Here is a 12,005-nt window from a genome sequence, read left to right as displayed (position 1 = left end):
GAAAACCTTTCTTGTCCTGATCAAGCATCCAAGGACAGCTCAACAAAATGAAATGCCCACTGAGGGACAATTAGAATGTGTGAGTTTGTACAATATAACTGACAGTGACTATTATCCATCCCCCAAAGAACATTCTGCATTAAATGATGCACATCATGCAAACACAATCTTGTTCTTTTCAATATTATAAATCCTGCACAACATGTTGCACATCTCTGCGCCACACTACCTCTTCTTAAATCTGCACAGCTCTCACTGTGAATATAGTATATTGTATTTGTCATTATATTTTACTCCGTTTCACACATAATTATATTTTGTGTAAATATTGTCTATATTTTTTATTTGTTACAATAGTCTTAGTAGTAACAATACTATAGTATAGTACTCTTCTTTGCGTGCAACATTTATACCAAAGTAAATTCCTCCTATGTGTAAACCTACTTGGTAATAAAACCAATTCTGAAAGTAAAATCTGATTGGTTTACACAAACATCTTGTGTATGAAAGAAGTATTACTACTCATGTTTTTCCTCCTACAATAACAAACAGGACAATATTAAAGGAGCAATTAAAATGGAGAGCAGGAAAAGTAGCATAATCAATATACAGATCCGGAAAAGAGACCACTACAAACGTTTCTTAAATCTCAATCTCTACATGTATGGCAGCCATTCCAATCCAGTGTCTGTTGAATTCCAACACAGAATACAATTGAAAAAGATTTATTTTACTCAAACAGATACCTATAAATAGTCAAACCAGGGAAACGGATAATACTGCAGTGGTCTCTTCATTTTTTCCAGAGCTCCATGACACTGATATTCAAAAATAAATCAAGGGTACGGCCACTCACAGTTTTAGCTTTGTTGAGGTGAGTCATACATATGTAGCCCCGGTCATGGCTGCGGAGGTAGATGAGGTAGATGGGGGCACACATCCAAAGGTAGAGGCATGGCAGCCACACAAGGACAGTGTTCTGGAAGCACTGGGTGAGGTCCGGGTTAGAAGTGTACCATGTACGGTTCCAATCCTGGTAGAGGAAAAAAGACAAAAGAGGAAATATAAATAAAAAAGATCATATTATTTGTTTCGTCATTCCAATTTCCACATTGACATGGCTATCTGGATACAAATGAAAGTGGTGTGTGAGATTGGTATAAAAATGGTCTGCAAATGCTCCTTTGTTTATTTGGTTTTCTGGTTACCGAATACAGACCAACAGTGCCAGGTAGTGACTTCCTCTCACGCAGGTGCAGTACATATGTGTTTGTATTTTGTTCAGGTGCAACTTTTTTGCCAAGAGCAGGCCGTGGGAGATGCTAGAGTTACATGTGTCCCTCATGTAGAGCTCACCTTCAGGTTGTGAATTACCAAGAGTTCGCCCCAGGTGTTTTCGTGTGGCCCTGTGTAGGCGATGCATTTCCTGCATTCTGGCACTTTGAGAGGAAAGGCTGCGTCAGATGTAAAGCTTTCTTTTTGGATAGGACCTTCAGCCCTATGTGCTTGCAGGAGAGAGAAGCACAGATGCCTGAACAAAAATGCTAAAGAGGAAGCTACTGGGCTCACTGTACAGGTTAAGTCAATGGGTTGTGTTCGCTGGTACCCTTAAAAGATGACAGTCTTGCTGTTGATGACCTCACACTGGCATTACCTAATTGGAGTTGCTAGACATCATACATCATAGCAGAAGCCTGCATATGAGGCATCTTATGGCGCATTTCCACCACACGGTCGGCCTCGGCCTCGCTCGGTACTGCTAGGCCGCGTTGGGCCTTGTTAGGGCCGGCTCACTTCATGCTGCGCTTCCATTACAGTTTAGGAACTGGGGTAGTTACTATAGTAACGCAGTGTAGGCGGAGCCGTGACGTCATCTTCAATGAGAACCCCAGAAAAACAACACAGCCGTTAGCCGTTAGCACTCAGAGCTCACAGCTCCTTATATCTGTTCAGAAACTAGACAAAAGTTAAACAAGTACAAACCACAGACTGCCTGTGTCATGGCGAATACAGTCGCTGGTTTATTTATGTCTGTATAGGCCGTTGTTGTGAGTGTGGACGGTCGGAGCATACACTGCGTTAGCTTAGCCAATCTCCATCTAGAAAACACGCATTTTAAAAAGGTTTTTCACCTGCCGTCTGTCTGCAGACTTGTCAAAGCATTAATTCATGGTTTTTACTAACCGGTATCAGTATGTTGTTACTTCGGCATCATTTTGAAACGTGTATTACAATTAAATCACGGTCAAATATGTTCATCTTGTTGTAGTTGTAGCCCCCTTGCCAGCGATTCTCTCTCTAGTTTAGCATACTCAGCCCTGTTTGTTGGCCCCGATAGAACCACGATTTTGTCGGGCCAGAAAAGAGGTGAAAAAGTACCCCCGGGCCGGAACTAGGCCTAGTGGAAGCGCAACCAAAAACGGGCCCGGCACGACACGGCACGCTTAAACCGCGCTCCGCGCCATGGTGGAAATGCCCCATAAAGGTCCTTACACACCAAACTGACACCAAAGAACACGTCCCGACGGAACGTCGCCTCACGTCTCCTGCGTCTTGGCCCTGTTTCGCACTGGAACACACCGCAAAGACTTCAGCCGACGGCCAAGTTGCGCGTACGAACTGCGCATGCGTGTGGCAATAACTCTCCTTACCAGCAGGCGGCGGTAGTGTGTATTCGTCATTCAAAAGAGGCAACAACCGGAAGACAGACTGCGTGATAACCGAGAGAAGAAGAACAGACTGCGTGATATAAACAAACAACAAATAGCATGTGCATTCCATTTTCACTCTACAGCGAGAAGCTCATGGGGCTTTCCCGAACCTGTGTCGAGAGCTGGAGTTAAATGAAATCTCAGATTTGCCTTCTTAATAGTTTGTTTGGGTCCCTCACTTTCGTTTCGCTTCTCATGCACTGATTCGCTAGCTGAACAGCCAATCAGAGTGATTTCTTTGGCCGACGGCCTTTAGCCTCCCGATTCAACATGTCGAATCGGCGGCCGAAGGTGTCGGCACGGCCGAAAAGACACAGCGGTGCAGTACACACCAAGACACACCAATCTGAGTAGGGCGACACGACGCTCATCAAGGCTCATCATGTCAAGGCCCGACATCTATCGACATCTATCGACATCTATCGACATCTATCGACGCCGAAAATCGGCTTGGTGTGTAAAGACCTTTAGGGAAAATTGGTTTGCACAACAGTATAGAGACCTATGACTTAGGAAAGGCCTTCTCTACCCTTTATTGTCCACCGGCCCTGCACACGCCCCAGTTATGCTTTTAGCAAAGAGGCCAGCCGCTGTTTTGATTTGTAAACATGATGTCACAGACATCAATACAAAAAAATATAAAAAATAAGTATGAAGATGACATTTAAGTAATGAATGCGGAGAGAACCACTCCTATCAAAGAAAAGGGCAAAACAGTTTGATTATCTTAAATAACTCCATAATAACACCATTCCAAAGGGAACAGTTAGGTATTCACAGTCCTGCCATTGTTGAACATCATTCCAGCTGTGTTTGACGTCATATCACTGATGCCGGAAATACCGAGAGGGGTCTGCCTGCAAGCCTCCACTCTCAGGACAGTTCCGGTGTAGGCTCCACTGTCAGGACACCTCCACTCTCAGTACAGGAAGTGACGATTCTGATGGAAGTTTTCAAATCACAATGGAGACTCCGATGAGTCCGCTCACCATGCACTTTGGGTCGGCCTTGGTCAAGCCCTTTTGACCCCCCCAGCCTGGTTCTTGTAAAAGTTGACTTAGCCATTTTTCGCTCAAATGACACCATGGAGGAATGTAACAGGACTTGACAGGGGACTCTGCCCGCCTCACGAGTGCCTATTTTCGGACACTTATTTTCACTTTTCCCCGGTTTTATTAATTTTTCTTTTTTTGGCTATTTCACCCGGTTCCTTCTACCGGGGACACTGCCCGGTCTCGGGTATGTCCCCACGGCCTGTGTCCAGCCGTTTCTCCCCCCCCCACTCATCCATATATTAATGGATTTTGACCATTTTTGTTGCATTTTTCTCCTCTCCTCTCACTGATCGAATGGCAAACGCGACCCACCATCGGAGGGCCTCCACCGGCCCGGCCTAGTGTCGGTGCTCTGGCGGTCGGTTCCTCCGAACTGCGGGTTCGACTCTGATGGCCCGGGAGGGTGTGCTGCATGTCTCTTCCTTCCCGGGCCGGCCGATATTCCCGGCTGGAACCTCCCCACCTCCGCCGCGGTGCACCCGGCAAACACGGTTGTTTCTCGAACCCTCCACTGTTGTCTAGCGGGTGTAACTAAAATACAAGATGTCGTTATTTATAACTTACATTTCCCGGGAAATCTGAATTTTCCCGGGAAATCTGAATTTTCAACGGAGGGGGGGGGTTGTTAGACGCTCGAGATTTGTCAACGGGGGGGGGGAGGGAGGCGCTCGTGAATTGTTGTTACGGAAAGAGAGGGGTTTTAGGTTGCCATAAGGCTGTTGACGGTCTTATTATACATCCATTGGTTGGTTTTGTGGCACATTTGTAACGCTGTGCCAACTTGGGCAAGCAAGCACGCAGGCAAACTTGAGCGCACACAGGGTGGAGAGGTGGAGTGAGGTTGAGCGATGGAGAGAAAGGGAGAGAGAGAGAGAGAGAGATTGAGCGAGGCAGAGAGCGTGTGCAGCGGTCTGCTTGCGCACAGAGCAGGAGTTTGTGAGAGAGCCGGCTTGAGAGTCAATTTCTCTTCAAAATATAATTGATTGCCAGCCTCCCTTGTCCCGGGCTGGCTTGCTAGCTCGTTGGTAACGTAACTGATTTCTTCTAATGTGCCTGCATCTGGCGCTGAGTTGCCATATTCCTTTTGTGAGCTCTTTTTGTTCGTGAACCACTTCCTGATATCCATTGTTGCAGATAAATATAAATGATAATAGCCAAACTAACCTAGCAAGAGTAAACTGACAGGCTGCTGTGCCGCATCTCACTAAAAAACCCAAACGACTCAACCCAGCGAAAAACCAGTCTCGTGCGCAGCCTTTCATTCAGAATTTCCTAACAAAATAAAAAAATTATATTAAACTAATCTTTCAACATAGTTTAATACAAAAATAAATATTAGGACAAAGCCCTACAAATAACAACAATAAACATAATAATAAAACAATTAAAATGTTTTATTCAGCCCTGATTAAATAGATATATATATATAAATATATATATAGATAAATATATATATAAATATATATATAAATATATATATATATATATATAGATATAATAAGTGTCAGTGCGATTTTATTTTGTATTAGCGTGCATTTCCTGTTCGGAAAGTGGTGCTGTACTGAGAGTAGGCCTGTCGCGATAATCAATAAATTGACTTATCGTACGATAAATAAAAATGGACTCGATAACTTTTCTGAGCACGATAAATTGCCGTTTACATGCGTGTTTGTTTACATAAGGATGTGACCAGAATTTTAGCCCGGCGCGCTGTGAGGGGCGGGGCTCACACACAGCCAAGTCAGAAAACTCCGCGTGCAGCAGTGTAGCAGCCAAATTAATAATATAGAGACAAGCAGGACTTACTCGAGGGGAATTTGAAGTTAAATGGAATTGGTTGCAAAACCTAATACCATCTCCGGTGTGGGAATATTTTGGATTTAAGCCAAATCAATGAGGCGAACCTACGGACTTCAATGAGCCGGGCGGTGTGTCGCATTTGTTTTAAAAAGGTAGCAACAAAAGCTAGCGATACGACCAACCTTAAACTGCACCTGAAACACAACCTACCCATTCCGTTTTCCCAGCTGGTAGCAAACACGGCAGCTGGAGATGGAGAGCCCCCACCTTCCCGACAGTTTACAATCAAAGATGCATTTGCCTGACAATGCAAACATGTTGGTGTTCCTTGCTTGAAATCTTTGAAATACAGATTTGGATATGGCCTGTTGAGGCATCTGGGTCTTTGTATGGACAGTGGACTGTACACTTGACTGTTGTTTTAAGGAGGGTTTTTTTTGCTTGTGAGACAATGTGTGCTCATATTTATTTATATATATATATATATATGAGAGAGAGAGCTCTGTTTTCCAGCCTGAGTCTATGTAATTGATTGTTTTTGTTGTGTGTGATTTAATACATTTTTTATAATTTAATTTGTTTTATTTATTATATATAATTTATATATTTGAATATTATTTCACATTTCATTTGCAATGTTGGATGTTCAATAAAAAGTTCTGTTTGAAAGGATGTACTTGAATTATTATTATATATTATCATTATGTCAGTGGTCTAAAATGGTCTTACAACGGTGCCGACAATATTATCGTTTATCGCAATAATTTCCGGGAACATTTATCGTCCAACAAAATTAATTATCGTGACAGGCCTAACAGAGTAAACAATACAAGGTGTCCCTATTTTTTTTATAATATTTTTATATATATATATATATATATATATATATATATATATATATATATATATATATATATATATATATATATATATATATATATATATATATATATATATATATATATATATATATATATATATATATATATATATATATATATGTATGCACTGTACTGATAGTGGCGATTTTATTTTGTAATTCTTAGCGTGCATGCACTTCCTGTCCTGAGAGTGGAGGTGTCCTCAGAGTGGAGGTGTCCTGAGACAGGCTCCCATGAAAATACCTGAGTTTCCTCGAGGTGTTACGAAATGGTTACCGACGGTACCAGGATTACTGCAAATAAACGCTTGGATAGAAACCAGCCTCACATGGCGTTTTGTGTCCAGGGCTGCAGCGGGGGGGGGTCCACACTGGGGGTCCACGCCGAGGCTGACACACACACACCGCGGGGGACAGCACCGGGCACAGCACCGGGCACAGGCATGTGGTTTTGCCGGTGTTACAGAACAGACTGTGGGTGGCTTCTTCTGGGAATGTAACTTACCGGGTCTCAGTCAGATATATGAGCGTTAGCTATTAACAACTAGAGGGAAATATATAAAGGTTACGGTAGTGAAAATAAACTCACCCAAAATGGATCGGAACTGTCCAGGCTGCAGAACGTATCAAAACCCATTCTCCGCGACGCAATGGAGGCTCCGACCTGATTGAGGTGTTCGTGAAGCTCAGCTTGGGTTTTGTAACCTGGCTGCAACTGTGGACTGCAAAGGCAAAGCGGAGTGTTCTTCTTCTTCTTCTTCTTGTTGTTTACTGGGGGGCGGGAACATAACGTCTTGGGCACATTACCGCCACCTACTGCCGGAGTGTGGACCAGAGCTCTTGGTGGGTCTGGTCTGGTCCACACTTGAACACAAGCAAAATACAAAATAAAAACCTAAATCTTCTTCATCAATCCAATAGTTTAAAAAACTAAAATAACGCTAGATTCTTAAGATTAACAATCCCACCCACATTTCTTTAATGCTTTTTACGTTTTTCTCTGCGCGTTTCGTAAAGCTAGCAGTGACCAGTGGCGAGCCGTCAAGGCCCTCTAGGCCCTCCTAAGATATTCTAATAACTCTCACTAATTTTTTTTTTAAATATATATTTTTTTTTTAATGAAAAAATATTTTTTCATTAGTTTTACCAAAATAACTTGATTTAATTGTATTTAAAATAACATTTCCAAAGAAATAAATCCTTCGAATCTGCCTGTTCAGTTTCTGTTGGAATGTGAAGGGTTAAATGAAAGAAGCTCCTTTAGCCCTCTCTGCAAGTTACTGTGAAGAGAGGAGCTGATTGGTGGTCCTGCTGTACATTCACAGAGGGCCCTAGTAACTCAACGAGAGAGTAATGTCAAATGACAGTACAATTGACCAATCATATCTTCCCTCTAAATGGGTGGGCTTTATTTTCGCGGACTTTATGACAAGTTCCGCCTGCTGTGAAGTTTATAGGCGCTTTCACACCGCAGTGCTTTTCCCACAAAGGTTCATCAGAACTTAGTTCATGAGAACTCTTTAGTTCTCATGAACTAAGTACAGATCGCGTTCACACCGGAATAAGTCCCTGGGGGAGGATTAGGCAAATGAAGCCGCTGACGTCACTTCTTCTTCTTCTGCTTTGGGTTTACTGGCAGGCCGCAAACAACTTCACGGCGTATACTGCCGCCCGAAGTCCCCGGAGTTGGGGACTGGCTTCAGTAGAAGCTGCTGGGACTCCCAGCAGCTTCTACTGAAGCCTTCCGAGTAAATCGCCAGAACGCCGACACCTCCTCATCTCCACCGCTCCCATGTTTTCTTTTGTGTTGCCATAAGTTAGTCTCTCTGCGTTTCTGCGCTGGGCTAATGCTAATGCTAATAATGCTAATGCGAGGATAATAAAATGGCCGCTTCACAAACTTTTTGGGAGTTTTACGGGGCGTGGTTTGCATTCCGCCCAGCCAATCAGACATAGGAACCTTTTTCTCCCACGAAAGTACCTGCTCTCTAGCAGGGACGGAAAACTGACGGAAAAGGGGGTAAAAAAGGTTCTCATGAATTTTAGTTCCGGCTCTTTTTGGTGTGAACGCAACATTTCGGAACTATATCGGAACTAAATTGGGAAAAGTACTGCGGTGTGAACGCGCCTTATGCATGTGTATAAAGGGTATAAAGTGGTGCAGTGACGCGTCCTAAAACCCGGAAATAAGCTGCGCTCGGGTTCCCTCGACAAAAAAGCAATAGGCGCTTTCACACCGCAGTACTTTTCCCACAAAGGTTCATGAGAACTTAGTTCATGAGAACTCTTTAGTTCAGTACAGACCATGCAATAATATTTGGCCCGTAATTTTGAGAATAAAAGATAAAATATTATTTTGGGGTTTTTTTCTTTTTTTTTTACAACATCGGACCGACAGTCGCACATATAGGCTATAATGTCCGAATAGAGAATCTACCTACACCTGAAGAATGCTTATTGTACTTTTATCCATGTTGAGAGTGAATGACATGCAGCACAGGCACAATCAGGCAGCGGGGTGCACTGACGCTGATAGTGGATCAATAGGTGGACAGCGCTTGGTGCTGAAATAGCCAACATTCGGTGTGTGGTTTGAAAAGAATAACACCAGCTCACTAAATCATTCAAACGTAATGTTTACTTATATGTGAACAGTAACAAAGTTCAGTCAAAACATTGACAACAAAATTGGAGAAGCCGCTTGATCATGGAGGGCGAGGAGTGGTGGTGCATATGCTCCTGAAACGACAAAAGCAAACACGATAATAATTACAATGAGCCATTTGGCGCGTTCAGTACTTTTCCCACAATAGTTCATCAGAACTCAGATATATTTGCATTCACACCAAAAAGCCCCCTGAACTAAATTAGTTCATCAGAACCATTTTTACCCCCTTTTCCGTCCCTGCTAGAGAGCAGGGACTTTCGTGGGAGAAAAAGGTTCCTATGTCTGATTGGCTGGGCGGATTGCAAACCACGCCCCGTAAAACTCCCAAAAAGTTTTGTGAAGCCGCTATTTTATCATCCTTAGCATTAGCATTAGCCCAGCGCACAAACGCAGAGAGACTAACTTATGGCAACACAAAAGAAAACATGGGAGCGGTGGAGATGAGGAGGTGTCTGCGTTCTGGCGATTTACTCTGAAGGCTTCAGTAGAAGCTGCTGGGAGTCCCAGCAGCTTCTACTGAAGCCAGTCCCCAACTCCGGGGACTTCCGGCCGGGGACTTCCGGCCGGGGACTCCGGGTGGCAGTATACGCCGTGAAGTGGTTTGCGGCCTGCCAGTAAACCCAAAGCAGAAGAAGAAGAAGTGACGTCAGAGGCTTCATTTGCCTAATCCACCCCCAGGAACTCATTGCGGTGTGAACGCGATCTGCTTTAGTTCATCAGAACTAAAAGAGTTCTCATGAACTGAGTTCTCATGAACTATTGTGGGAAAAGAACTTGGTGTGAACGCCCCTATTAATTCAAAAATATAATTAGGCTATTAAATACAATTACGACAGGCTTGGTACTCACTTAATGTGAAAACTGACATCTCCCATCGGTCGCTATTTTTTGGATATCTGGTGATATGGACGTCACTTTAATCCGCAGGCAGTTCTCGAGGTTTTTATGCGTCAATCGATTCCTCTCGTGCGTCTTTATCGCATTCATTGAAGAAAAGGACGACTCGCATGTATAGGTGGAAGGGAACATTGATCGTGCTATACTCCTCTGAGCTTCCCACCCAAAAGGCACTCACAGACTCCGCACTTCTGAGCGCATCGCTGACCAGGGAGCTTGTTTGAAAAGCAATTAGCTCCATTTCTAATGCAGCCTCGTCTAAGGAGGGGATCATTTGTTTCGCCTGGGAGGTGAAGTCTCCACTTGGTCGGACTGTGAGAGGATCGCGTACAAAGGCAATGATGTCTTTTGGGATGGAGTAGTCCTCAAACCTTGACGTGAAGTTGGCCCGTAGCTGCTTGATGAAGTCCACCATAAGCTCTGTCACTTGTCCCAGTGCCTGTGATTTTAGTGTACTGAAATGGAGGAGCCTGCCAGTGGATATGTCTGACTCGAACAACTGCAGCTTCCTCGTGAAGGATTCAAGCTTTTCAACCATGTCCACTATGGTTTTGCCTCTCCCCTGTAGCTGCAGGTTAAGCTGGTTTAGGTGGCCAAATATATCCGCTAAAAATGCTACATTGGACATCAACTTTTCGTCTCCCAGAAGGGCAAGGTGGTCAGCTGCTGCCCTAATCTTGCTCAATCTAAGAAACGCCTTGACCTCATCCAGTAGCGCACAGAAGCGGTCCAACGCTTTCCCTTTGCTCAACCAGCGCACGTCATTGTGAAGCAGCAGGTCATCGTGGGTGGCCTCTTCTGACTCAGCCACAAGTTGTCGGAAAAGCCGATGCTGGGTGCTTGATGTACCCCTGACAAAATTAATGACACGCATCACTTTGTCCATAACTTCCTTTAGCTCACCACTGAGTTTGGCGCAAAGGACACTCTGGTGGATGAGACAGTGCAGTCCATGCATTTGGGGGGCGTGCTCCTTCAACCTGCTTACCAGACCTCTGTGCTTTCCCACCATAGCAGGAGCCCCGTCTGTCACGATTAGGTTAACCCTCTCAAATGACAATGAATGCAGCCTAAACAACTCTTCCAGTTTCGTAAATATAACGTCCCCGGTGGTGTGCCCTTCTAATGGAATAAGAGACAGCAGCTCTTCCCTGAACTCCTTTCCATCAAAATATCTAACATAGACGCACAACTGGGCTACATCTGTACTGTCAGTGCTCTCGTCAATGGCTAAGGAAAAGTAATTGGCTTGACTGAGACCCTTGATAATTACCCCCTGCACAGCGTCCGACAGTGCTTCTATGCGGCGTGTAGCGGACACCTGTTTCACTGACGCAATGACACCATCCATGGACTTGTCGGTGGCCAGTTCCTCCAAAACAGTCACCATCACCTCCTTGAAAACCTCTGCGTCAGTGAATGGCCGGTTGTGCTTTGCGAGCACCCACGACGCCTTTAGGGACGCAGTTGTCACTTTCTGCTGGGCTGTGAGGCCTCGCACCAGGATCCTGCTGCTGTGCGCATAACCTGCTGTCAGTGCTTCAATCTTGCGCTTTCGTGCCTCTGTCTTGGGTGGAAAGGCCACTTTGAAGGTGTCATGCTTTGTCTCGTGGTGCCGCTTAATATTGTATTCTTTGCAAGCAGCCACAACTTCATTGCAGATAAGATACAACGGCTTTGCATTGATGAAACCAGGTAGGATGAACGCATAGTTCGCTGTCTAGTCCTCTTTAAATGCCCTGTTTTCACCGTCAACTTTCCTCTTTAGACCTTTGGAGAGTGACATTACTGCTTTGGATTACTGGTCTGGGGGAAGCTCGCGAGTGTGTGTATGTGTGTGTGTGTTTGTGTATTTTTGCGTTTGTGTGTATTGTGTTTGTTTCCCGGGGAAAACACTCACAAGAAACACCGGCTGTTGTTATGCCTGCTGTGACGTTAAGTTACTCCGTTCTCCTCTTGTAATTATGCCGTTGCAAGGCAAGGCAAGGCAAGGC

At 44.4% G+C, this 12,005-nt stretch overlaps 2 protein-coding genes across 5 annotated transcripts in view; both read right to left on the bottom strand.

Moving 5' to 3' along the window:
* abcc1 (ATP-binding cassette, sub-family C (CFTR/MRP), member 1) overlaps positions 1-7,188 on the bottom strand; it is a 67,853-nt gene extending 60,665 nt beyond the window's left edge. For all 4 annotated transcript variants that reach the window (XR_004554574.1, XM_034113648.1, XM_034113649.1 and 1 more), the window contains exons 1-2: positions 7,036-7,188; positions 857-1,033 (exon numbers count right to left, since the gene is read on the bottom strand). Coding sequence is in view for 3 of the 4 variants with exons in the window: in XM_034113648.1 (XP_033969539.1) it covers positions 857-1,033; positions 7,036-7,083 (225 nt within the window). In the remaining variant the exon portion in view is untranslated. The remainder of the gene's footprint in view (positions 1-856; positions 1,034-7,035) is intronic.
* A 2,869-nt stretch (positions 7,189-10,057) lies between these two features.
* LOC117469214 (protein FAM200A-like) lies at positions 10,058-11,797 on the bottom strand. The gene is made up of 2 exons (XM_034113594.1): positions 11,761-11,797; positions 10,058-11,643 (listed from the first exon to the last, which is right to left on the bottom strand). The coding sequence occupies exons 1-2, from the start codon at positions 11,795-11,797 to the stop codon at positions 10,058-10,060; spliced, it is 1,623 nt and encodes a 540-aa protein (XP_033969485.1).
* Between the last annotated feature and the right edge of the window lie 208 nt (positions 11,798-12,005).

This window comes from Trematomus bernacchii, unplaced genomic scaffold (assembly GCF_902827165.1).
Source record: "Trematomus bernacchii unplaced genomic scaffold, fTreBer1.1, whole genome shotgun sequence".
NCBI classification, from domain to species: Eukaryota; Metazoa; Chordata; class Actinopteri; order Perciformes; family Nototheniidae; genus Trematomus; species Trematomus bernacchii.
This window is presented reverse-complemented; position numbering and strand designations above follow the sequence as displayed.